Source organism: Aulonocara sp. 'chitande type north' Nkhata Bay, linkage group LG10 (genome assembly GCF_057382095.1).
Source record: "Aulonocara sp. 'chitande type north' Nkhata Bay isolate Kocher_YH1m ecotype deep benthic linkage group LG10, A_spYH_male_GT1.1, whole genome shotgun sequence".
Classification (NCBI taxonomy): domain Eukaryota; kingdom Metazoa; phylum Chordata; class Actinopteri; order Cichliformes; family Cichlidae; genus Aulonocara; species Aulonocara sp. 'chitande type north' Nkhata Bay.
In genome coordinates, this window is record NC_141353.1 from 33,596,690 (window position 1) to 33,623,648 (window position 26,959).

Here is a 26,959-nt window from a genome sequence, read left to right on the forward strand (position 1 = left end):
GACTAACTACTCCTGGAGATGTTAGCTCTTTATACAGTAAAGTTACAGTGGGATACAAATAACATCAGGCTGATCCTGCCACGATTTGTTCCCTCGGTTCAAATCACGGACAAACAGTATCTCACAGCTGTTTATGTTTTTAAACCCATTTTGCACAGAGAGGCATTTTTTAAAAAAATGTATTGACAGCAATGTTGAATATTATTACACAGGAAAAAAACAACTACACGTAAAATAATCACACTGTGAGGCCTCTGCCTTTGTAAATGGAGGGACAGTAACTGCATGTAAAACCTGAAGACAGTCAGATTAACAGTATTTCGTCTCTATCTGCCATTCTGCAATCTATCTCATGTAAACAATAACAAAAGGCACACACCTTTGACGTTGCGTGACGAACTCTGTATTCCTCGTCCACACATAAAAGCAAAAAAGGAGTTTTAAAAAATCTCCGTTTTCGGTGACGAAACAGCTGCGTTTTCAAAAACACCCCTGTAGGTGTGGACGTAGCGTAAAAGAGTTAGTAGTTTATTTTATTACTACCTGCAGATTACTTGCATTTGCTTAATTGTTTACTAAATGTTTGAGGTGTGAAATAAACCGCAATGGAGCAGAATATGGGTGTGTGTGGTTGGAGGATGTGTAAGTGCGTGTGTGTGCACGCGGGGGGGCCCAGCAAAAAAAGTTTGGGAACCACTGGATTAAGGTGACCCAAAAATGTCACATTTATTAAAAAATGTCAGATTTATTAATTCTTGGTTATACTATCTTTCACAATGGAGGATTATCCATGGCCATTGGCTAGCAACTTGAGGTTGACAAGTCTTCAGGAATGAGAAAAAGTTTCACACACTGCTGGTCCAAGATGGAAGTGGTGAAAATGCTAATCCAGCATCTAAGATTTGATGTATCCTCCCCATTATTTCTGTGTACGCTTTTCTTGCTTTAGTTCTAAAGGAGTTATTAAAAGCTGCTTATGGTACACTTCAGCTCTTCTTCAGTGTCTTCAGATTTATGATTAGCAAGAGACAACTCATCAGTTAAATCACAGGGTGACTTGCAACTTTCCTTTCTACCATGTTTTGTGCCGTCTGGAGATTGTAACTGTTTCAGAAACCTGCTTCTTTCCCTTCAGTCATTCAGACTGCAGCCTTATCTGTATGTGCAAACAACAACTGCTCCTCCACAAGTTCCAGCCTTTGTTTCATGGACACTTCTGTGAAAATTACAGAAAGGATATGGAGTATTTAATGGATGGCACTCAAGCTAGCTGTCAGACACAGTAGCAACAAAATTGCAGTAATTTACAAGCTGAAAAGAGAAGTCAGCGTAAAAGTGCTTTAAACCTGCCATTCTTTTTAATGGGTAGACAGGGACAACTCAGCTGGTTGCAGAAACACTTCTGATTGTATGGGAGTCTATAGGGAAACAGCCCTCATCTTCATTAATCATCAGAGTTCAGTCAACACAGTGGCTTATGTCATGGTGGCTATTTCCATGTCTTATATACAGTCTATGAAGCCAGCAAGAAATAAAAGATATGTTAAGTTCACGAATTTCTGTTATGAGATTTCTTTACAGGTTGCTTTATCATTAGATGTGCTTTCCAACAAAGCTGCAAAGCACCTTGCGAATCCAGAAAGTCACCCATTGGCATTCTCGTCTGCTGCTTCATCCACATACTCATTGTAATCATGTCTGCCCCGCAGAGACCATTAGTAGCCATGGCAATGTCAACACACATAGAACTTGGATAATTCACTGGTCTAATTTCTGCACCACTTCTAGAGAGTGTGCTCTGTGGCATAGTTATTAGTACAGCCCTTCATCAACGTCATAACCCAAACCAATTATTTGATCTATCATTGTGTACCAGGCAAAAGTGACATTAGTCATAAAAAAATGTTGGCAGCAATATTCTACAAAGATCACTAAAAAGAAGCCAAAGGAAGTTGAAGAGAGAAGAACTGGTTTGGTCATAGTATCCATGGTGATGAATCTGAATAAATGAAATGATGAAATACTTTGTCACATATTGGCAGAAAATATTGTTGCCATAGTGAAGCACATTCCTCAAGCACAAAGAAGGCTTTTTCAAATAGTGCATATTTTGAATCAAATTGCTTGAAAGTCGAACCCCCGGTGCTCTTTCCTGCACTCATTCTGATGATCCTGGCGAGGGAAGCTACAGATTTTTTGCCATTTCCTCGGGGTTATCTGTTCAGTGCTGTCAGTATGAAAACAACTGCTGTTGGGTGCAGGCATCCGCACAGCTGACCCCTGCAGCAGCAGTGTGCTGCCTCCCACACTCAGATGTTAAGTCTTCCAAGCCCCCGCACTGAGCATGCTCAGACAAACCAGCTCCTGGATCTCTACAGGAGTTTAGCTTAGCAGTCATCTGCGCATGGAACGATGCGAAGTGACAAGAACAGTGGGAAGCCATGGAGCTGAGATAAGAAGCAGAGCCAAAAGCTAGACCGGCATACAAAAATACACACAGACCCACGATGGCAAATGGAGTATACATAGAAAAATTTATTTATTTATTTATTTTTTGCTCTGTCAACGCACAAGTCCGTCAGAAACCAGACAGAAACATAAAGAAAGACGATCTTGTGTAAGCTGCTACAGTAAGAAAAGAATGTTGATATAGCGTAAGAAAACACAACTTTATTAATAACATGCCTTTATCCCATTTTCAGTACTTCTAAACCTAAAAGCAAAACCTGTAAAGTTGTACAGTTATTCCGGCTCTCCCACAGAGCTGCAAATCTGTGCACTTCCTCTGCTGCAGCTGACACTAATGTAGGTAGAACAGAAGTGCTGACTCCACAAAGAAAGCCTGTACTGCATCAGAGAGGAAGGCACAGCACAAACACGTGTTACAACCTTTTCAGTGCAAACGCAAAATAGCTCCAGATTAGGCTCCAGACGCAGAGTGCGGTTGTTATCGGAAGCGTATAGCGTAGAGTAGTTCTTTCACTTTTATGTGTTAATTCTAAAACAATTGTAAAACCTCCGTCAACTCCCAGTGCAGCCTGCGGAAGAAATTTGTTTAATTATCCATGGCAGCTGCTGTCCTGTTTGGGTCTACTGGGGACAATTAGGACGTGCGACTTAACAAACACCAGCCAACAGCCTCCAATCACATGCAAAGGCAGTATTAGCAAGCGTATGCAGACTTTCATGATGGCACTGAAACCAGAAAAGGAATCTTATTTTAAGTTATTTTTTTCTTCACCTCACCACCCACCTTCTCCTCCTACTCCGTTGCATAATGCATGAGGATATTTAAATGCTCTTATCACAATCCCAAGACAATAAACAGATAGATACCAAATAAATGAACAAATGGCAGTGACTGGGCACAGACTATGTGAAAATTAGAGAACGCTTTTGAATTTTTAGACTCACATAAAAACAAAAGAAAACAAAAAACTGTATTTATGAGCTGATATCATTTCTATTAGTTCTCTTTTCTTATCTTTGACCTAAGGAGAGTCAATTCGGATCTTAATTAAATAATAATAATCATAATAATAAAAAAACTCACTTTGTCTCTTTCTAATCCCAAAGCTGCACATTGGGTACATTCCAGAAGGGTTCTGATCTTAATGACTCGAGTGGTCTCTAATGAATCCTAAAGACCTGCTAAACTCTGCCTCTGACTGCTGTTCCTCGTCCAATGCATTATGCTGTCAGAGCGCTCTTTTTAATATGTTGATATTAGTTATTGCAGAGATATAACCACAATCAGCAGACTGTACCTTGATTTACTGTTATTTTAATAATCCATAATTGTTGATTTCTGCATGTTTGCTTTGTGCCACATGGAGAAAGACTAAGGCCTTGAAAAGCAAATACGCTTCAGATGTTAAACAAGTCATCAGAGAGAAAGCTGGCTAACACTGCCACCTGCTGGAAATATATGGTTTGTTCACTGACATTTTCACTGATATATGGGCATCTAGAAGAAAACACAAACAAACAAACAAAAAAAAAAAACAGTTGATCTTGGTGAATCATCTCTGAAAACTATTCCCATGCCTGCTCAGCCACTCAGGGTGAAGCTATGAAATATACTCCTATGAAAAGAATTAATCCACTATATAGGATTATTTTGGCCCAACTAATCCTATAGTGGATTAATTAGAGACTGATCCTTTGGCAATGTAATGTAATATCAGGTCATTCAGAAGCTTGTGTTGTGTCATTTTTGACACATGGTTCCACCTCTGTAAATGATGGGTTCAAAAAACTACATCTTGCTTTGTTTTTTTTTTGAATTTGGCTAAATTCAAGTTTGTGTAGCTCCAAATCACAATAGCAGTCACCTCAAGGCGCTTTATTCTGTAAGGTAAATGCCCTACAGTATTACAGAGAATAAATTCCCAACAATAAGATCATCCCCTGTGAGCAAGCAGTAGGGAAAAACTCACTTTCAACAGGAAGAAATCTAAAACTAAAACTAACAGTTAACTCAAGTTTCCACTTCAAGCCAGAATCACAGCATATTAAATTGTTTACTTTAGTTATAGACTTTTGTTTTGAAAGATCATTACCAAAAAAATAACTGCAATTAACAACAACTCAATCTTATTAAAGAATTTCATAGTTTCATATGATGGTTTTTGCATAGTTTCAGACAAATGAGATTTAACATTTTGTGCCAAAGTGAAACTGACATGACACACATTTTTTTCTTTCTTTTCTTTTCTTTTCTTTTTTTTTTTTTTTTTTACTGTGTGCCCTTAACCCAGCGGTTCATCTTAAACACTGGTAAAAGAGAATTTTATTTACAAAGATAACTGATGCTGAAATGGCAATCCTCAACAGCAGACCTGCTGTTACGCGTATGTGATGTGACATATATGTGCGGTGTTACATAAACGTGGACAAATAACCGTTCGCACAGAGACACACTCCAAAGCTATAATAATCCAGCTATTGACAGTTAGATAAAAGTGCTGCTCTTTGGACATTTAATTTTATTTATCCTCGGCCCTAGAGGTGTAATGCTGGAACTGACGATACACAGGTAAACAGAGATAAAGGACTGCACATCTGAGACTATAAAAGGTTTCAAATGTATCAGGCCTTAAATAAATAGTGAGGCAAGTAAAAATTTTGGATTAGAGCACTTCTGAGCCAACGATGCGTTTTCATAAAGGCCATGATGACGCATCGGCTTTTTCATCAGCTTAATCACAATGAAAAATTACAATTTGGTCCCATCATGTATGCCGATGACTACAGAAAGCACTCTTGTATCTTGATTGTCTTTCTGACCTTTATATTCAGTCTGGTTTAGTTAATCTGCAGCACAGACAACCCAGACTAAGTTAGATTTGTATATCCTGTTAAAGAATGGAACCTGTTGTTTGCATAAGTTATTTGTACTTACTTATAATATGTATTTTTTAAGCAATGCAATATACATTATACATACAGATACATATCAGAGCTTAAAAAATAAGGATCAGTTCATTAATTTTCTGATGAATGATGTTTTCAGCTATCATTTTTTTCCCAATTAAACACACAAAGCAAACAAATATTGATTATAATCAACATTCACAAGAGCATATCTCTCACTTCACTCACTTCAGATTTTGAAAAGACAAAGAGAAAGCTGCACATTCTGCAGTTGCAGTAATAAATAAACAGTTTAATATAATGCATAGAAACAGATGTAATGTCCAGGAAAGAAAGCCCATTTATTAAATGTTCATGACTCTCTGTTTATGTTTCTCCTGCAGGAAGAACATTTGTCCTTCTGAAATGCCAATGAAACCTCCCACAGCACCTACGTGCAGGAAGCTGTACATGCAACACTCACTCTGAGCTGTGCTTGGTGCAGTAAGGTCCAGCTTGCCTTGTTAATGAGTTTTGTTGAATTAAGTTCCCACTGACAATCTTCTTCATACATTCAAAGACACAAATAAAACCATGTTAGAGCATTATTCAGTATATAGCACACTGTCTGTAAAATATTCACAACATTCATGCCACAGTTTACTTTTGAGTAATGTTTGATTTGGTAGAGTTAGGAGGTAATTAATAAAAATACTTTTATGGAATAAAAATAACAAATATAACATGAAATGAGAATGCTTCATAAATACACTGAATGCATTAATCTCTTGCTGTGCTAATTTCATTATAAATTAAAAATGTAAGCAGAAATCATACATTTTGCTTAGATTTACGTAGATTTGATTTTTACAGTAGTCTATATCACCACTGTGCATAAGTTTCACTTCTGTCTATAATGGCAGATAAGTGATCTCATCTGTTGATGTATTTATAATACATAAAGGCAGCATAGCTATAATGATGTAGCTCATGTCCATTAAGATAAAAGAAAAGAGCTGGTCGTTATCATAGCTTAACTCATATTTTTCTTTAAAAAGTATATCTTGTTCAACTGCAGTTAATCTGTAAAAGTGTCCAGGAAGTCCTTCTGTTTGTCCTATTTGGGTTCATACACATATTGCACATATCAAATGAACTTGCTGGTCACTTATTTACTTTGAATAGCAGGGCTGGAGGGTTTAAAAATAAACAATTTGCAAACTTTTAACTACACATGTCTCCATGCAGCTTTCTGGGAAGCTTACTGGGTCATCTATTTATTTGACTCAGATCAACTTCGCTACACTGAAGACAGCAGTTAAAAACATGCAGTTCAAACTTCTGTCTTAGTCCAACACTATTATAACCAAAGAAAAATGTGCAACTTAAAATAAACATGTAAAGATTTATGTTATTTTCCAATAACAGTGTTATTAATCATTAATAAAACTTTTATATAACATTTATTGTACTGTGCCTGGGATTGCATAAACTTTGGCACTATCTATCATCTAGAAATGAGTGACAGTGTAAACCATTGGGTAATCTTTTACTTTGAGTGAGTAATAGTAAGCAATATTTTGCTGGAACTCTAGATTCTATTGGGGAGACAACATCCATAGCATTTCATCTTGGCTCATCAGGAATACTATTTCCCATTTGTAGCGTGAGGGTCTTCTCCTCTGTGTCTTTTTCTTGTATGTCTATCTGTCCCTCACACTGTTGAGAAAGTCTTTTTCCATTGGTAAAGGTCAATCGCTTATTTACCGATACACCGTTAAGGTGCAGTTTTCTCCGATATAGTCTTTTGCAGTGAAGCAGCTCTCTGTAGGCTCTGTGGAAATCCCTGTTAAAGGCTGGATAAAGTATTGGATTAAGGGTAGAGTTAAAATAACCCAACCACAGGACTACGGAGTGAAGTGTATTAGGCGGGTTTGTCTTTTCCTTCATTCCAATCCAGGTGAAGTAGGTGAAGTAAGGGAACCAACAGATGACAAAAGCCCCAAGTACTGCAGCCAGGGTCACTGTAGCTTTGTGCTCTCGGGCTATTACTGCAGTTGCTGTACGTGCAAATGATGGCAGGGTAGCACGAATTCGCCTAGCCTGAAAAGATTGGTTAAGAGAAGGACAGAGAGCCAGGGGACAAAGATAATGAGATCTTGGGACTTAACCAAGTCACTGATTTGATAGTCAAGGATTTACAATTACAAGACAATATGAATTTAAATAAATCCCATTTAAATGTCCACTGAAAAAACAAAAAAATATCTTTATTCATATATGTATTTCTATAGCAGTTGGCCAGACATCTTCAAAAAGAAATGTAAGCCTTGAAGTAATGACCTTTGACAAAATCATAATAAACACTGACCTGTTCTCGTGCCATCCTGAATATGCAAAGATACATTCCACACATAACCATCAGAGGCAGGTAAAATGAGCCAAAGGCATAAAGAAGAACATAGTTGTTATTCCATCCAAACTGACAGTAGTAGCCCTCTTTTTCATCATCCCCCATGCCCCAGGCTAAGTTTTGAACCCTGTAGTCCGCTGTGTTCCACCCCAAGTGGATAGGCAGAACGGACACAGCTAGTGACATAGCCCAGATGGTGATGATAGCCAATGTCACCCTTAGAGGTGTAACTCTCCGGGAGTGGCTAAGGGGTGCTGAAATAGCAAGGTATCGGTCCACACTGATTGCTAGGAGGGTCAGGATGGAGGCCGTGCACAGCATGACGTCTAATGAAATGTAGATGTTGCACAGGGCTTCTCCAAACGGCCATTCCCCGCTGCGCAGCTCCACAGTGGCGGACAAGGGAAGCACCAGTAGGCCAAGGAGGAGATCTGTCACTGCCAGCGAAACCACGAAGCAGTTAGCAATTCTCCATAGTCGACGGCTCATTCCTACAGCCAAACACACTAGCACGTTACCACCAATGGTTAGAATGATGAAAAACACCAGGATGAGCCAGCGCAGTGCTGTGGCGATCATGATGCACTCCTTCTCTGGCACTGGAACAGTGCTACTGCCAGTACCTCAGTAGTAAATATTGAAAATGCCTCATCTGCTTATCTCCAAAGTTTCTCAGCTGTTGTCAGGTCCCTCAGACTGTCTTTTCCATGGTATCTATGTGCATAGAAGCAGTCTGGTTTAAAGGTTTATCTCTGTATGGAAAGCCCTTCATAGTCTTCTCTTGTTTCACATTGCCACAGCCTCTGAAGTAAACATGACCCTGATGAAAAACAAAAACAATGGGGTTACTTAAAAAGCTATAAAAAGGAAACATGTTTATCCCTCTGTCATTTAATGAAAAAGTCCAAGTCCAACGCTGTTAAAGGTCAATATACCACAGATGGTCACTGAGAAAATGACAAATAAGCAAACTATGCACAGGGCTGCATACAAATCCTGACATTAGGTGTGTATATGTAGATATAAAATAGTGTCACTTCAATTTGTTTTTTAAGTAATAAGGTTTCCATAAAAATATAAATAATTCAATATAAGACAGTGGACTACAATACTGACAGGCGATCATATGCTACACACTGAATGCAGCATGAGCTCTGGACCTTTTCTGCATGTCTTTCTCTGCGTGCTCTTCCTACTTTCTTGTCTCATCTTCATTCCTCCACTATCCAATAAAAAATAAATCTTCATAAAAGATTTGGTTTTTGATTTTTTATGCTACTAATGCAGTTCTAAGACCAAATGTTCTCAGTTGAAATCAGAAATGAGAAAATTGATCTCTACTCTGACTTTGGATTTGACCTCCCAGGGAATCTGTAACACTGCTAAGTAAAGTTACATATTTTTTCAACACATATTAAAGCATTCCACAATAACATTTTCCATTTTCTTTCACAAAATCATGTTGAATTTACCGTGACTCATAGAACTTAGACCAGAGAAATGTATACAACCCTTGCATTGTGCCTTATATTGTTAAATAAACAAATACATCCAGTTGAGGAGTCCTCTATAGACAGAAATGCACCCAAGTAATGACACCCACACTGACATTTCCCCATGTTACACTATCCATAACTGCCAGATCTGCTGTAAAATATACAACAAATAGAAATAAAAAAAACTGTCCCTAGATGCAAATTTTTACTAGCTACACTATATTATGCACAACCATCAGCGTAATGCATAACAAGATATTAAAACAGTCATAAAAGACAATAGTATAAGTCTAATGGTATAAGAAGACATAAACATTAAAGCTCTTTAAGCATGGGAGGACTTTTAAAAGACAAAAAAATCCCGACTTACATCAAATTTTACAGTATGAAAATATAAAAACCCTAAATGAACAGACTCGCGCTGTTTTTCTTTGGCGTGTTTGACAGCTGCCCTGCCTTGAGCCAGTGCTGATGGATGCAACTCATAGTTTAATAATAAGCAACATAAACCAATTTCCTGTAAGAGTTAATTTAATTTGATCACATCTGTATAATGTATGTTGTCATGCTTCATGTGTTGTCCATGCATCATTTTTTAAATTAATTCAAAATAGAAATTAGACACATGAAAATAGCTACAATCATAGACTGTTTCATCGCTAGTGTTTTTGTTTTTTTTGTTTTTTGGCCTTAGACAAACATCAGAGACACATGCAATATTTAGTGAGCATGGTTTAAACAGAACGTAAGATACCAGAGCCTCAACTTTATGACATGTTTACCAAGACAAACTGTTCATTCATGTTTAGATTACAGTTGTGGTAATTTTGTTTTGTGGCACCGATCCAGATCCTCTTCAGGGGTTTCACAACAGAATGTAATTCATGCTGCGACAGCAAACATGCAAAAATAATAAGAACAGATATCGCGTTATGGTGTTTATATTGGGGTGGAGGAAATTATGGCTGTGTTCCAACAATAATAGAATGATAAGTAATGATAACAGAATAATTATTGTTCTTTTGACAACCGTGTTCAAAGATCCTATTTTTGGAAGAGAGGATATGTGATTAATTTAGTCACGAGGTTTTGTCTCAGGAACATGCTAGGTACACAGACTAATCAGGTGTAAATGTAGGTAGAGCTAATTAAGTTTTTCAATTATTTTTTTTAAATATATTTTCAGGAAGAAAGTTATTATTTCTAGATACAGCCATAGCCTATTATAGCCTATAGTGAATGGCATCTCTAAAACATTGTAGATCAAAATTTTGACAGTCGGCATTTTTCAGAAAGGTTCATTAGGTACACACTTCTAAATGAAACCAAATCGCTCAAATCAAATTAAATTAGCCAAATAGAATTTTTCACAGTAAACATCAAAGTTTGGTGTAAAATAAATCACAGTTTTTAAAAATTAATTAATTAGATTCTAATTTAACAATTTTTAAACATTTTTTAATCATTATAACGTATGTATAGTTGACTGTTTTTTGTCATTTCACTTTAATTTTCTGCAAATTATCTAAAAAGCATAATCCCTATTGAATAAAATAGATTCATGTAATTTAATTAATTAATTAAAGAAAGTCAGATCCATATTTCTGGCTTCACAGGCAACAGTTGTGAACAATACTCTTCAAAATGCTTTTTTTTTTTAAAAATCCCTACACATACTGTTCTGCTAACAGTGTTCCTTCTAAAAAAAAAGCACACAAAATGCCAACACCCCTCACCTAAATGTTCCTCCATATGATGATGTGCATAATGGATATTCCGTGATTTGATTTTCTTTTAAATTTACCAGTGTAAATGTGATAAGTCTCAGCATTTGCAGACTTTGGAGATCTCATAATGATGGAGCCAAATTCTAAATTAAATTTTTTTCTTCCACAAATACTGTTCAAGCATAACATAACATAAGAAGAGTGTACAGGAAATGAGTGTCTCCTTTCCTTTTACAGTAAATACCTGAAAGTTAGGTAAGGTGCAGTTTATCAAAAATGACAGTTTTCTTAAGATGTAAGGTGGTTTATTCTTCGCACAATTACAAACAAATTAGGCAGTACTTAAAAATATTTATGCAGTACTTAAAATTACTTACGGTATAATTTGTATCTCCTTTCCTCCAAAATTTGGGCGCTATTATTTAATCACGAATCAAATTGACTTACAATGTAATTATTTCTTCTTTCCTGTAAAGTATGTGAAGTTAAGAACTACCTATAATAATATAATAATATAATTGTATCATAATCAACTCATAACTAGGCCATTATTTCAAATCATGACATTACCATTTGTCTTCTCATGCTTCAAGTTAATGAATTTAAAGCAGCCTTTGTTTCACCTGTACTTGGCCATTCAGAGGATCGAAGCTTTTAATGTTTTTGATCATCTCGATGGATTTCCCTCGGGGATAAAAACGTGTTGTTTCCATGGGGACTATGTTTGTTCAGCACAGACAGAGGTTTAGTAATCTGGCTACCGTCATTTACAGCCATAATAACCAGGCTTTACTGAGTATAGGCCATAAAAAGTCAGGGAGGATTTAATAGGAAAGAAATTCAAATAAAAATCACTGATGTTTGTCTCCATTTTTTTGCACTTTTGTTGACTTACAAACGCACAGAGAGAACCGGTGAAATGCAACATTTTATCTGCAAACAAATAAAATAAAAATAAATAAATAAAATTTTCAAACAATTTTTGATTTGTCAAACTGTCACTTAGCAAGAGGTTAATAAAAGGAAGAAAAGCCTAAAGATTAAAAAAATAAGCTTGCCAAGTAATACTTACAATAGTTCCCTGCAATGTGAATAGTTGGATATAATCTGTGGTCACCATGTTTCAGTAGGACACGTGCGTGTGTTTATAACAAACGGATGTGCGGATTGATGTCAGGCTAACACTCTGTGCATGACTACAAACTACATGCCACAAGTAATGCTGCCTCTTTTAGCTCATCATACTACATTGCTTACTAACAGTTACCACATGAAAATTCTTTCTTCAATTCTGCACTCCAGACTATCTCATGAAAATAATGAAATGGTAATATGTTTCTGTTCAGCAGCAATCGTGCACACAGTGGTCAGAGAACCTGAATTGATCATGGAACTAACGAAGGTACCAAAAATCAACAATGAGAGGGAGTAAGATCTTGGCTGGAATGGCAGAAGAATGTAGCGAGTAGGGGGAGGGACCATTATAGTTCAATAATTTAACAACTGAAAAAAGAAACCACGAAGAGCAGTCTGGTAAATCATTTGGGAATTTGTCAAAGTGAAATCCTAGAAGAGGTTATATAATTTTTGCCCAGTGGCACTGGGTTCTTGCCTTGTCTTCTGAAACTCTGCTTTTTGCTTTTTTACTACTTGTTTACAACTTGTTTAGAGTAAACTGATTTCATTAGGGACACGGCTCATGTCTTTTCAGAGACACAGACTTAATTTCATGTGGCTCATTCGGAACAACTCCTACATGTTTACTGCAATATCAGCAAGCCCTACTGTCATTTACCCAAATCTGAATCTGAAGTATGAAGTCAGCAAAATCAGAAAATAGAACCCATTAACTTGATAATCCACATTTAAAACTCACATGTGACATGCAAAAGCATGCCTGGCCACAGCTTATCTCTGTGTTGCCCTATACATATACTGCCAGCTGCCTACATGCCAGCTAATATCCTCTGAATAGGAATAAAAATCAAATAAATCAAATCCCTACATCCGTTTGGTATAAACACACACACACGTGTCCTACAGAAACATCAAGTTTATCTTTTTGCGAGAGCCTTCATCTCAGCACTGTCTCATTTCAGATAAGATCACAACAACAACCACAAAAGAGAAATGTTTATTGCCTCACCTCACGTGGTTTGTCGTAAACACCTGTCAGATCCAACACTTCTTCCTTGAACATAGATGTACTGATTCCTCAGACCTGGCTGTGTAAACGTATCCCTCTCTCTCTCTTGCTCTCGCTCTCTCTCTCGCGCGCTCTGTCTCTCCCTACTGCCTGCTCTGTTTTAGTAGATGTTATCAGCACATGCACTTCTTGCAGTTCTGTGACATCGTTTCATTTGCTCCCTTTAAAGTTTATTTCAGCCCACATCTTCAGAAGAGTTGAATGCTTATCCCACAACTTCAGCCTGTATCATTCTTTCTTATACAAGACAGAGTTAGTAGGTAATATAATTAGTGGGGAAAAGTGAGCCGCTATTTATTTAATTATAAACAATATGTCTTTAATTATATAACTGTATTTGTTATCATTTACAATGTTGCAGTGCAGACCACTAGTAGTCATTATATGACACTCAGTCGATCATATAGCAGTAAGTGCATCACCTGCTTAGAAAGTCTATTCTTTTCTCAGCATTTAGAAAGGATCCTTTGAGCAGCATATAATTTAAACAAAAAACCTGCAGCACAGGAAATAAGCATATTGTTTTTTTAGTGACCTACACAGCTCAGGGATGATTATCAAGATCCGCACCCTGCACACGTGTGATGCTTTTCATAGAATCAGTATTATACATTCATGTTGGTAAACTGATATGGCAACTTGCTGATGTTTAGCACATGATTCTTGCTATCTGTCACATTTTGACTTGTTTGCATGGTAATATTGATTTATTAATGCAGAGCAAAATTTAAAGTGCAGTTTGCTAACAGGATTTTTTTTAATTCTAGGGAATTAAACATGCAATTAAACAAGCTGACTGCACTCCACGAGTGCAGTCAGCTTCTTCAGCCAGTAGGCGTGAACCATGTTGGGGCCTGGTGCCAACTCTTCATACTGGAGACCCTTTCTTGGATGTCTGCCACTGTGATGGTTACTGGACCCTGTTCAGGGAGGTTGCTGTGGCCTCCCCTATGCTCTTCCAGTATTGCTCCGTCTCCAGCCTTGGTGGTGCTGTTTTCATATTGTTCCCCTGCCACTGAGAGTACACCATGGCTGGTTCTGTGGAGAACAGCTGGTTTATTCTCCTGCCTTCAATCTCTCTAGTGTACCTCTTTAAGTGGCTGGCCAAGGCTGCCTCAGGTATGGACAGCTTGCTGTACTTCTTAGGCACCTTCTTTGTCGCACCTTTCTGCAGCTCCAATAGTTGGCTAACCTCTCTCCGTGCTACCTTGATCTTAGCCTCTAGTCTCCTTCTCCATGGTTCAACTTATAGCCCAGCATCTCACTGATCACTGCCGCCGTATTGTAGATCAGCTTGTTAGAGTTGGTAATGATGACTGTAGGTATCGTCCGCAGTGCTGCATTAACATCATCTAGCAGACCTTCTGAGGGTACTTCACATAGTCTTGATAACCAGCTACGGGTGATCCAAGTTTTAAGCTTGGCCATGATCCTATCTTTCAGTTCCTCTCGCACTCAATGATCCTGCTTCTATCGCACTTGGGGCTTGGTACCCAGTCTCAGGCGCGGGTGATGATATCTCTCCCCTGACCTGGCATCCTGGCTCCCCCTTGCCATAGCATTTGTGTTGTACCTCGTCAATAGCTGTGAGAGCAGTCCCTTCTTTCGAATGTTGGAACACTGAGCTGCTAGTTGTTTCGCCGTCATTGTGGATGTTGGGTATCGAAGAATCCATAGGTCCCTCATCCTATTCATGTAACCCCTTCCGCCAGGGTTACATGCGTAGTAGCATTCCAACAACGCCCTAATTTCATCTCTTGCCCACCGATGCCTTCTTGTTCCAGTAGCCCACTTCTCATTAGGGTGCTCTGGTTCCTCAACACCTGACGCGGACCTTGTTGATCCGGGCGATGGCGCCGGCATGCCTTCATATTTATCTGTCTCGCTCATTTCTGCAGTAGGCTTGCTTAGCATGGGGGGTCTAGCCCTGGGAACCTTACTGGATACAGACCCTCCGCTCCAAAGGCATGTAGTCTTACAACTACGCTATCCAGCTATATCTATCTATCTATCTATCTATCTATCTATCTATACACACACATATATATGTATATAAAACAAAAAGTTCAATTTCACTCTCAGTCATTGTCACTTAACAGGCATTTTATTTATGGTCTGTGTCTTATATATTCAATAACAATGTCTCTTCTCAGCAGCAAGTCCCGACTTAAAAAAAAATTCTCAGACTGTTTGTTGGTATTTTAGCTTCAAACCTTCTAGTGTGACATGCACTGTCTCTCTTGAATCCCTAAACTAATATTCAGGCTCTATAATGACTAGTGATCCATTATAAAACTGTACCTCCATTGCAATAAGACTCTAAAAATAAATGGTCATTTAACAAAATAAGTTAATGGTTTCTTTCAAACGAGGTTCCTGAGTTGACAGTACGTGCTCAAATCACCATACTTGCCCACGAAGGAAAACAAGTTAACAATTAAAGCAAGTCTGAATAATCCTTCAGGCTCAAGGGATTAAACAATAACACATGTAACTTAAGAGTTATGATACCTAACTGTACTGCAAACTCTAGATGATATAGGAGGCTTCATTTTTTCAAAGATGTCTGTCCTGGGATCCCTGTCACATGTATAGTAGTGCCCATATTTGGATGTGTACACATGCGAGATTATCTCGCATGTGTACATATCCAAAATAAAATCAGAAATCCTGCTAAAAATGTAAATATAATTCAGTTCAGTTCACTCTAAGATAGAGATATATATACTAAAAAAACAAAAAAAAAATTTCCTTTGCAGTAAAATCTGGGTACATACAGTGGCTTGCAAAAGTATTCGGCCCCCTTGAACTTTTCCACATTTTGTCACATTACAGCCACAAACACAAATCAATTTTACTGGAATTCCACGTGAAATATCAATACAAAGTGGTTTACATGTGAGAAGTGGAACGAAAATCATACATGATTCCAAACAGTTTTTACAAATAAATAACTGCAAAATGGGGTGTGCGTAATTATTCAGTCCCCTGAGTCAATACTTTGTAGAACCACCTTTTGCTGCAATTACAGCTGCCAGTCCTTTAGGGTGTGTCTCTACCAGTGTTGGGACTAACGCGTTATTAAGTAACGCGTTACAGTAACTACGTTATTATTGTGGCAACGAGCACGGTATAACTAGTTATTATGCCAAAACCGGGAACGCGTTACTCGTTACTGGGATTTAGATAGGCTCGTTATTCGTTACTTCGTGTGGTGGCTATCGTGGAGCTTCCACAGATTCAATAACATTAGCAAGTGGTGGAAGCCAGCACGTGGATGAAGGAAAAGGGAGGCAAGAGGGGAGACCCGAAGCGGCCGCTGGTCCGAGTGTCAGGTGAACTGAACTTCAGGTAAGAAGTTATAACCTGCAGTCCATCTGGGTCAGATATGAACCAAGTTTAGTTGGAGTTTATTTTCGTTATGCTGACTTTTTCGTACTGCGTGCTAGCTAGCATGGTCATGATATCGGTGTGGTTATCTGGTGAGAGGGAAACATGAAGATGAAACCAGGAGATGTCCTTACTGAATCATCAGAGCTGAACAGGTGATGGAGAAACAGGTTTACCTTTTAGTTAACATGAATGAGTTGAAGGGAAGTTATGAACTGTTTCTGAGAGACAAATAACCCCAGGATCCTTTTCTATGTAGCTGACAGCTGGTAACTGTGCAGGGGCGGGTCTAGCAAAGTGTTGCCCGGGTCCATGTAGGGCATTAAAAGGGGGGCACAAGGAAATACTTTCTTATTCTCATTTAAAATGTCTCACTTTTAAAAAAAAAATTATCTGAGTCTTGCAACAAACAATTGATAGATTGATACATATATACCATCAGAACAGTGTACATCACTGTCACAACAGTGTTTATTTTCATTCAAAGGCTTTATGGTTTTTCCTATAATGGTGGTCAAAATGCCCGGGACGATTTTTTTGTCCCAGTCCAGCTCTGTATGCAGCTCATCTGCAGTCTGGTGTTACCTACATCTTCCTATTCAGAAGGCAGAATTTCTGAGTTCTGAGTACAATCGAAAGCACCACGACTGCAGTTTTTGTGTTGGATGTAAAAAGCAGGCTAGGATAGAATCAGGCGTGGGATTTCTCTCGTGGAAATGTGCACATTATTTTTTCCTTTCTATTGGTAGGTGGCACAGTGCACTTGTGGCAAGTAAGCAAGCTAGAAGACTGGCACTCTGGCTGGGTATCCAGTTACGGAAGCAACACATTAACAAGAGCATTCTGAGTAAAACCAAAGTTACTTTCCCTAGTAACTAGTTACTCTGAAAGTAACGAGTAACTTGAAGTAACTGAGTTACTTTTGATAGAAGTAACTAGTAATGTAACTAAGTTACTAATTTAAAGTAACTTACCCAACACTGGTCTCTACCAGCTTTGTACATCTAGAGACTGAAATCTTTGCCCATTCTTCTTTGCAAAACAGCTCCAGCACAGTCAGATTAGATGGACAGTGTTTGTGAACAGCAGTTTTCAGATCTTGCCACAGATTCTTGATTGGATTTAGATCTGGACTTTGACTGGGCCAGTCTAACACATGGATATGTTTTGTTTTAAACTATTCCATTGTTGCCCTGGCTTTATGTTTAGGGTCGTTCTCCTGCTGGAAGGTGAACCTCCACCCCAGTCTCAAGTCTTTTGCAGACTCCAAGAGGTTTTCTTCCAAGATTGCCCTGTATTTGGCTCCATCCATCTTCCCATCAACTCTGACCAGCTTCCCTGTCCCTGCTGAAGAGAAGCACCCTCAGAGCATGATGCTGCCACCACCATATTTGACAGTGGGGATGGTGTGTTCAGGGTGATCTGCAGTGTTAGTTTTCCGCCACACATAGCATTTTGCATTTTGGCCAAAAAGTTCCATTTTGGTCTCATCTGACCAGAGGACCTTCTTCCACATGTTTGCTGTGTCCCCCACATGGCTTGTGGCAAACTGCAAACGGGACTTCTTATGGTTTTCTGTTAACAGTGGCTTTCTTCTTGCCACTCTTCCATAAAGGCCGACTTTGTGCAGTGCACGACTAATAGTTGTCCTATGGACAGATTCCCCCACCTGAGCTGTAGATCTCTGCAGCTCGTCCAGAGTCACCATGGGCCTCTTGGCTGCATTTCTGATCAGCGCTCTCCTTGTCCGGCCTGTGAGGTGGACGACCTTGTCTTGGTAGGTTTACAGTTGTGCCATACTCCTTCCATTTCTGAATGATCGCTTGAACAGTGCTCCGTGGGATGTTCAAGGCCTGGGAAATCTTTTTGTAGCCTAAGCCTGCTTTAAATTTCTCATTAACTTTACCCCTGACCTGTCTGGTGTGTTCTTTGGACTTCATGGTGTTGTTGCTCCCAATATTCTCTTAGACAACCTCTGAGCCGTCACAGAGCAGCTGTATTTGTACTGACATTAGATTACACACAGGTGCACTCTATTTAGTCATTAGCACTCACCAGGCAATAGGGCTGAACGATATATCGCATTTGCGATAATATCGCGACATGATCAAGTGCAATTTTCTAACCGCAAAGGCTGCGATTATACTCTGGACATGTCCAAATTCATGGGCTGCATCCTCCTGAGGCCGCATTTGTAGACCGATTACGTCACAGCGACGCGCCGAAGGCTGTCCAAATTACTACCATATCCCAGAATTCATAGCGCGGCCCAGCCAAACTCCAGTTTCCAGCAATGGCGGCCGCTACTAAGTTTTAAAATTACTCATACTAATCTTTCTGGGTCACAAAATAAACCTTTAACATATTTTCAGGCGAGAAAGTAGTTGTGTAAACATCAAATATCTGCTCGGTTTATCAAGATATCCCATATTTGCAAAAGTGCTTCGACGTTTTCAGAGGCGTCTGCTACCCACCAGCTCGACAGCTAGCCGGGAGCTCGAGGGTTACTGATGCGGCCGAGAACGGCACAACTCCCGGCACATCATTTTCAGATCACCGCGGAGTTTCGCTGCTCGGGTTAAACGTAATATATAAGTCACTTAGACAACCTAAAAATGTTATTGTTGGGCTTTTTTCAGTGTTTTGTTTGTTCGTGAGTAAATCGGTTTGGCTGAGATTAAAGTTATTAGATTAGATAAAATAAAACTTTATTAATCCCCCGGGTGGGTTCCTCCTTGGTTTTCACACAGCTGACTAAACGTCAAACAGAAAACTTATTAAACAGAAGTATGAGACAGTCGAGAATTTACACCAGTGTCTGGTTATATTTTAGATAGCAAGAAGCAGACGGCCGAGTTTATTAAACTCCACCGAGACAGCGGTGACGCTAATCAGAACTAGACCGTCCAATTTCACGCCTTTAAACTTTAAAGGCGTGTTTGTGTGTGTGTTTATACAATTGCTATTATGTTTGCACTTTATGTGTAATGTTACTGACTGCAGAGATCAGTAAGATGTGTGTATTTTTTATTTATTAGTTTTATTTATTTAATATTATTTTTTAATTGAATGACTGTCTAGTAGTTCACAGATGTCGAAAAACTGAGTGTGGTAAAGCCACTGATTTTGTTTATGTATATTTCTGCAATCTGCACATTGTACTGACTTTCATTTTAATGTTTACACCAGGGTTCCTTGTCAGCACTTTATGCTCAGATGTTTGTAAGCTAAAAATAAACTATTGTGTATGTTCAAATATACTGTTGTGATTGAAGAAGTTAAATAAAAATGTCAGTCATCAATTCATGCATCACCTCATGTCATCATAACAGAGGTCTGTCTTCCAGGAAAGAACAGTTTAAAATTAATGTAATATAGTATTGGCCATACTATATGATGTATTGCTTGTCTTTGTTTAATAATACAGAAGACAAAGACCTTAAAAAATAATCGCATATCGCATCGCAATCGCAATATTGGGGCAAAAAATCGCAATTAGATTATTTTCCATAATCGTTCAGCCCTACCAGGCAATGTCTATGGGCAACTGACTGCACTCAGACCAAAGGGGGCTGAATAATTACGCACACCCCACTTTGCAGTTATTTATTTGTACAAAATGTTCGGAATCATGTATGATTTTTGTTCCACTTCTCAAGTGTACACCAATTTATTCATGTTTGTGGCTGTAATGTGACAAAATGTGGAAAAGTTCAAGGGGGCGAATACTTTTGCAAGCCACTGTTTCTTCAAATCCTCTAGTCAGTTTAGTAACTCTTTTCTCCCACCTGCTGGGCATGAGTGGGTACTGTAGAAGGGGCTTCAACTCCTGCACTATCAGAAATGGATAGAGACAGAAAGCAATTCCCTAATACAATTGTGCATAATGTCCAGAACTGTACTTTATGGATCTATGTAAACATGTAGTTATTCTGTTATAATTATTATGTTTGTCCTATTCTATAGATATAGATTTGCTTTACTGTATACAGTATGTTCTTAGTTGATGATATTTAGTTTGCTGTCATAGAGAACAGTGAATTTTCACATTTGGAAACACAGCGAAGAACCTTTTAAAATATGATCTTAATTGCTACTCAGATGTTTTAAAGTTTTACATAAATCAATAAATTATATTATGGATATATCGATATATGCAGCTAACTCTGTTTCAGCTTCTACCTGTTGTAACTATATTCTGAAGGAATATAAAATGTACATAAAAAACATGTAATTATTTGAAACAAATGCGATAGAATAAACTAGGAGCAGTGTAAATCATTAATAATCTGACTTATTAAGTAGCTGTTGCACTCAGCTTTGCTGAGTCTTTTATTGCAGCGGTTTACGGTGCATTAGCATTTAATGGTGATGTTGCATTCAACATAAATGTATGCATGAACTCAGTTTGCATATGGTTTTCTTTGCCTTCCACAATAAAATTTGCATAGCGCTGTGCTTTATAATGTGTTCATGTAAAAATGTTTGCATTTTTGGAGGGAAATCTGCCAAGCTGCTATTATTGCTTATATGCATATTTTCTTGACTGAACGCAGGAATGATAAAGGGCTTTGAGCTATGTTTTAGTCATTCATCATTATTCAAACAGGTGTGCTGACAAAATGTAAGCCTGGAGTGCTGTGCCTGACTAACAAGCTTTCTGTCACTCTCTCCGAGGTGTTGAGTATGTCCTGCTTGGTGTTGATGCGTCCCCAAACCTTAGCTTTCATTTATGACAGCTGTTCTATAAAGTTGAAAAAAAAAAACCCTAACTCTAATTTCTTTAATAAGCAGGTCTTCTACACACACAGAGATTCACTAGGTAAGTTCTCTTCAGTTGTGGCTTCTTCTTAATTTGCTGATATGTAAGATAAGCATTTGAACTAAATATGGATTTAACAAACGAGCAACCAGGTAATTATCTTTGAAATTTGAAAAACTAAAGTACAAAACTTCCAATATCCACACTGCATGCGAAAGAGTATGTCAGATGACTCAGGTGTTTATGTTTGGGATAGTCTGTCAACCTGTCTCGGATGTACTAGGCCTCTGTCCATATGAAGCTACGCTTCAGCTCCCCACTATGGAACGCCAGGACTGCCATAATGAATTAATTAAATACACCATTAAATAATTAATTAAATGTGGCAATAATTAATTAAAATTGGAATTAATTAATTAAATAAATAGTTATGATATATGTAATTAATTAATTATTGACACATTTAATTAATTATTTATGTATTTCACGTTTTAATTAATTATTGACACATTTAATTAATTAATTATTGACATATTTAATTAATTATTTATGTATTTCACATTTTAATTAATTATTGACACATTTAATTAATTATTGACACATTTAATTAATTATTTAATGATATATTTATTTATTTCATTTTGGCAGTCCTGACGCCTGGCTCTCATCATGAAATAATTTTATCTGTCAGCCTCACCCATCAAACTCAGGGGGCGGGGTTAACGCTGATCGAGTCAAAACCATTGCTTTGGCCTGGTGGCCATTGTTTCTAGCACACAACCGGCATGTGGAAGCTAACAGAACTGAGCTTTGAAAAACCCTGTTTGTGTGTTACCAAATACCGTTTTAATATTTTTTTAGCCGAGAATGTAGTGGTTTAATCTTCATGTGTCTGGTCGGTTTGTCAAGATACAGCCTCTTTGCAAAAGTGTTTCGATGATTTCGGAGATGTCGTCCCAGTCTCACGGCAAAGCGTGGGATAGACCCGCTCGCCTCGCAAGCAATCCCACCGACAAAGCGCAGGCCCCGGTACACAGCTGTAGTAACCCCCGCTGACTTCTTTTACTGAGGTTATATTTATCGGTGTTTTATTTCCTGATGTTCTTATGTGTCCTACGTGTTTCAGTCGCCAATTCTGAATTATAACTAACATTAAAAACATGTTTAAGGAGGAGAGAGAGCAAATAAATCTGTTTAACATCTGATCTTTGGGTTTTTGTTCAGTAATCAGCGTGACCTGTGTATAAACGCATAAAAGAGATAACGTTGGTGTTTCCGTCATGTAGTAACTGCTGGCTTTAACTGTACAAAGGTTGTTCGACACTATGAAACACATACAGACTTCATGATGTTCGGCTAATATTTTTATTGTGAATATTAATCATGCTGACCTCGCTCTGTACACCACGCAGCGAGGTCAGCATATCCACGATATCCTCAGCTCCATGAGTTAACAAAGTTTCCCAGCTGACTATCTAACTGCCAACTATTCCAGAGACGTGAAAATATACAGCATAAAGAAAAGTGTAAGAGACTCAGCAGCAGATTAGAATAACAGTTTGTGGCGTGAATAAGACACGGCGGGACCACGGAGCAACGTTCAGAGTCATCTTTATTTACATCTCACCACACCACAACACCCCCAAACCCCTCAGTCCCCGTGTTTTTAACTAGGCGGGCGTGATTAAGGATGCCGTGCAGGTGCGTCCGCCCTCCCTGCACGGCACCGCAGACCACGCCCCACCACATACCCCCATCGCCCGATTGAGGCCGGGGAGCCATCCGGCCGAACCTACTCCCCCACCGCCAGTGGGAGAGGGAATCAGCCCGGACAGCTGGCACCCCCAGGCCCCGGCCAAGCGACGGGGAGGTGCGAGTTCAGGCGGCCGCCCGCGAATCCAGCGGCGCAGGCAAAGCTGGTTCGGAAGTCGGACACGTGACAGGTGCACCCGGCGCGGCCGGCACAAGCGTGAGCCCCAGCTCACAGGTGGCTGGGCAGAGGTGTGGCGTGTACAGGCCTCTGGTGGTGGTGAGGCCGGTCTGGCGAGCACGGCGATCTCAAGCGTGGCGCCCGCCTCGCTCGCCAGTTCCACTCGAGCAAGCTCCCCTGGCACTGGGACCTCCAGCTCCTTGCGCGGCCCCTCCGTCACCGCTGTCGCTCCCTGCTGGAGCAGCCCATAGCGCGACTCCTCCGTCACTACTGCTCCCTCCGCCGCCACTCCCGGCTCGAGCAGCCCCTCGTGCAGCTCCTCTTTCTCCAACCGGCGCAGACCCTCGCGCACCTCGTCTGCCGCCTCCGGTTGGAGCGGCTCATCCACCACTCCCGGCAGGAGCAGCCCTTCACCTGGCTGTTCCCCCTCCTCCGGCAGGCGCAGATCCCCGCGCGCCTCGTCTGCCACCTCCGGCTGCTGAGGTGCCTCACGCGGCTCCTCCACCGCTTCACTGTCCTCGGGACACACCTGTGGGGGTGGCGCCCAGGCCCAGAGCAGCGCCGCTAGCTCCCCAATCCTTTCCAGGTGCCGCTCGGACTGGTCCTGCAGCTCTTCCTGCTGGCGACGCACCTCCGCCGCCTGCTCCCGCTGGGCGGCCGCCATTTCGGCCACCCTCTGGGCCAGCTCCTCCATTCCCTGGCTCCGATATGGACCCGCCGTGCTGCCTCCTGGGTTTCGGCACCAATGTGGCGTGAATAAGACACGGCGGGACCACGGAGCAACGTTCAGAGTCATCTTTATTTACATCTCACCACACCACAACACCCCCAAACCCCTCAGTCCCCGTGTTTTTAACTAGGCGGGCGTGATTAAGGATGCCGTGCAGGTGCGTCCGCCCTCCCTGCACTGCACCGCAGACCACGCCCCACCACACAGTTATACATTTAATAAATCACCAAATGAATCCAAGAAACGAGCAAACCTGTTCCGACAATTTGAATTTGTATTCCCTCAGCTGCAGACTCGCTGCTGTTTAAATGTTTGAAAAGGAAGATTAGATATAAACAAACGTCAAACATAGACTCAGTCTGCCTTCACATTTGATATGAGGCCAGCACGTATAGTGGCCTCAGCAGGCTATTACTGAAATACACGTGCTATATCATAAACTATGATATAAACAGGGAGGTCCTATTAACATGTTTAGTTTTAAAGGACACCTTCCTGCCTTTAGTCTCATTCATGAGCAGTATTCGTTTTCTTCTAACATCCAGAAGTCTGCACAATGTGTTTCATAGTTTGTAACAAGCCTTTGACAGGTAAACATAACATGACCGAAAAAGCAAAAAAAAAAAAAAAAAAAAAAAAAAAAAGAGAGAGAGAGAGAGAGAGTGTTGACATAAGAAGAGAAAATGCTCTCAATTATGGAGACAGGCAAATGGTTCATTTATGTTTGATGTGTGTTTATTCCTCCCTAAATATCGTCGGTGAAGTTTGCCATGCACGTCAGATTTTCCTGCGCATTTTTATACCTCTGCCAACAGAGAGAGAAAAAAAATCACATTCTAACAGACAGCTGGTGCTTAGAATACAGTTGAATAACTATTAAAAAACAGATGATATTTAGATGATAGTTCAGTCTAACACATGTGCCAGTGAACCATTAAACGTCTGTGAAACTATGCAGTTATGAAACGTAACTTTAACCTCAGCCAAACCGATTTGCTCAGTTGTAAATAAAACAGCGAAGTAAACGTGACCCGACAGACAGAACCTGAGTGAATGAAGTCCAGCGTTTAACCACTGAGAGCTAAAACTCAGCTGAGGTTTGAAAGCTGTGTGCCGGTGATTGGACATCAGCCGCTGATGAAGCTGTTCGCCTATAAAGTGCTCTGTAAGGAAACAAGCTCCAGCAGCTCTGCGCTCGGGGAAAATACTATATTTACTTATCTTGTGCAGTTAAACTGTGACTATCACCAGGTAACTAGGCGTGTTTCTTGAATTAGCAGCAGGTGTTAAACAGCTGACAGATGAGGAGGAGGATGCATGCAGGTAAACTGAGGGTCTGCTGAGCTGATCGCTGGTTTCGTGAGAAAAATGTCAGCTCGTTCTTTATGTTACAGAAGCACAGAGACACAAGACCAGGCGGAAAGAGACGATCGTTCGGTGAAAATGAGAATCTGCGAATGCAACATGTGGAACACGGAGAGTGGAATATGTAAACAAACCGGTTAATGTACCCCCTCGGTGCGCTCTGCATGCTAACTGTTAGCAGAGCTAGTGAAATCTCTGAAAACATCTGAGCACTTTTGCAAACATGTTCTATGTTGACAACCTGACCAGACATACGGCGCGACATTCGCGGCTAAAACACTGTTAAAAGTGTAGCTGGTGACAGAAAAACGGCCTGTGATTTGATCTGCATTCTGGGATAACTGGCTGCCCCAAGTCTACACAAGCAATCGATTATCTAGGATCGACCTGTTTTGACTTACTTTGCACGGCAACCAATCAAATGTTAGAGAAGCTGCATGGGCAGCGTTAACCCCGCCCCCTGAGTTTGATGGGTGAGGCTGACAGATAAAATTATTTCATGACGAGAGCCAGGCGTCAGGACTGCCAAAATGAAATAAATAAATATATCATTAAATAATTAATTAAATGTGTCAATAATTAATTAAAATGTGAAATACATAAATAATTAATTAAATGTGTCAATAATTAATTAATTACATGTGTCATAACTATTTATTTAATTAATTAATTCCAATTTTAATTAATTATTGCCACATTTAATTAATTATTTAATGGTGTATTTAATTAATTCATTATGGCAGTCCTGGCGTTCCATACCCCCCAACCCTAAACTGAATAAGTGGAAGAAAATGTATGAATGAGTAGATGTCATGCATAGAGGGAGCACAGAGGTGCTGGAGGCATTGTTACTTCAAAAGAGAAATTGTGGTTTGAACATCTCATAGTCAAGTTATATGTATGTTATATGTAATTCCATAGGTGTGAATGTGAGCATGAATGATCCTGTGACAGACTGGTGACCTGAAGTGAACCCTGCCTTTGTAATTCTGTAGTTATTAGGCAATTAAAAAACAGATGTCATCATCTGATGTCCAAAAAATGCACAAAAAGTCTAAATTCAATTCAATTCCATTTTATTTATATAGCACCAGACCACAACAAAAGTCACCTCAAGGTGATTCACATTGAAAGGTAAATACCCTACAACAATAAAAAGACATCCCAACAATCAAACGATCCCTTTTGAATGAGTACTTGGCAACAGTGGGAAGGAAAAACTCCCTTTTAACAGGAAGAACCCTCTATCAGAAATAGGCTCAGGCAGGGGCAGCTATCTTCTGCAACCAGTTGGGGATGAGGGGAGGAAGACAAGGCAAACGACATACTGTGAAAGAGAGCCAGAGATGAATAATTACTAATGATTAAATGTAAAGTCATCAGTGAGTGAAAAAGGTAGAAATACTTAAAGCATTATGGGAAGCCCCCAGTTCCAACCTTGTTGCAACATAACTAAGGGAGGATTCAGGATCACCTGATCCGACCCTAACTATAAGCTTTAGCAAAAAGGAAAGTATTATGCCCAGCCTTAGAAGTACAGAGGGGGTCTGTCTCTCAAATCCACTCTGGAAGCTGGTTCCACATA

General features: G+C 39.7%; 1 protein-coding gene and 1 pseudogene across 1 annotated transcript; one reads left to right on the forward strand and one right to left on the reverse strand.

Annotated features, from left to right (window-relative positions):
• Positions 1-6,981: 6,981 nt before the first annotated feature.
• On the reverse strand, positions 6,982-8,347 carry hrh2b (histamine receptor H2b). The gene is made up of 2 exons (XM_086307380.1): positions 7,727-8,347; positions 6,982-7,458 (listed from the first exon to the last, which is right to left on the reverse strand). Exons 1-2 carry the CDS (start codon positions 8,345-8,347, stop codon positions 6,982-6,984), a joined length of 1,098 nt encoding a protein of 365 aa, XP_086163506.1.
• Positions 8,348-12,378: 4,031 nt separating this feature from the next.
• LOC147321255 (uncharacterized) lies at positions 12,379-26,010 on the forward strand (annotated as a pseudogene).
• Positions 26,011-26,959: the final 949 nt, after the last annotated feature.

Excerpts from the sequence above, each read along its gene's own strand:
- hrh2b (XM_086307380.1), bottom strand. The coding sequence starts at position 8,347 with ATGATCGCCACAGCACTGCGCTGGCTCATCCTGGTGTTTTTCATCATT. Across the intron at positions 7,459-7,726 it reads TCAGGATGGCACGAGAACAG|GCTAGGCGAATTCGTGCTAC; the intron begins GTCAGTGTTTAT and ends CAATCTTTTCAG.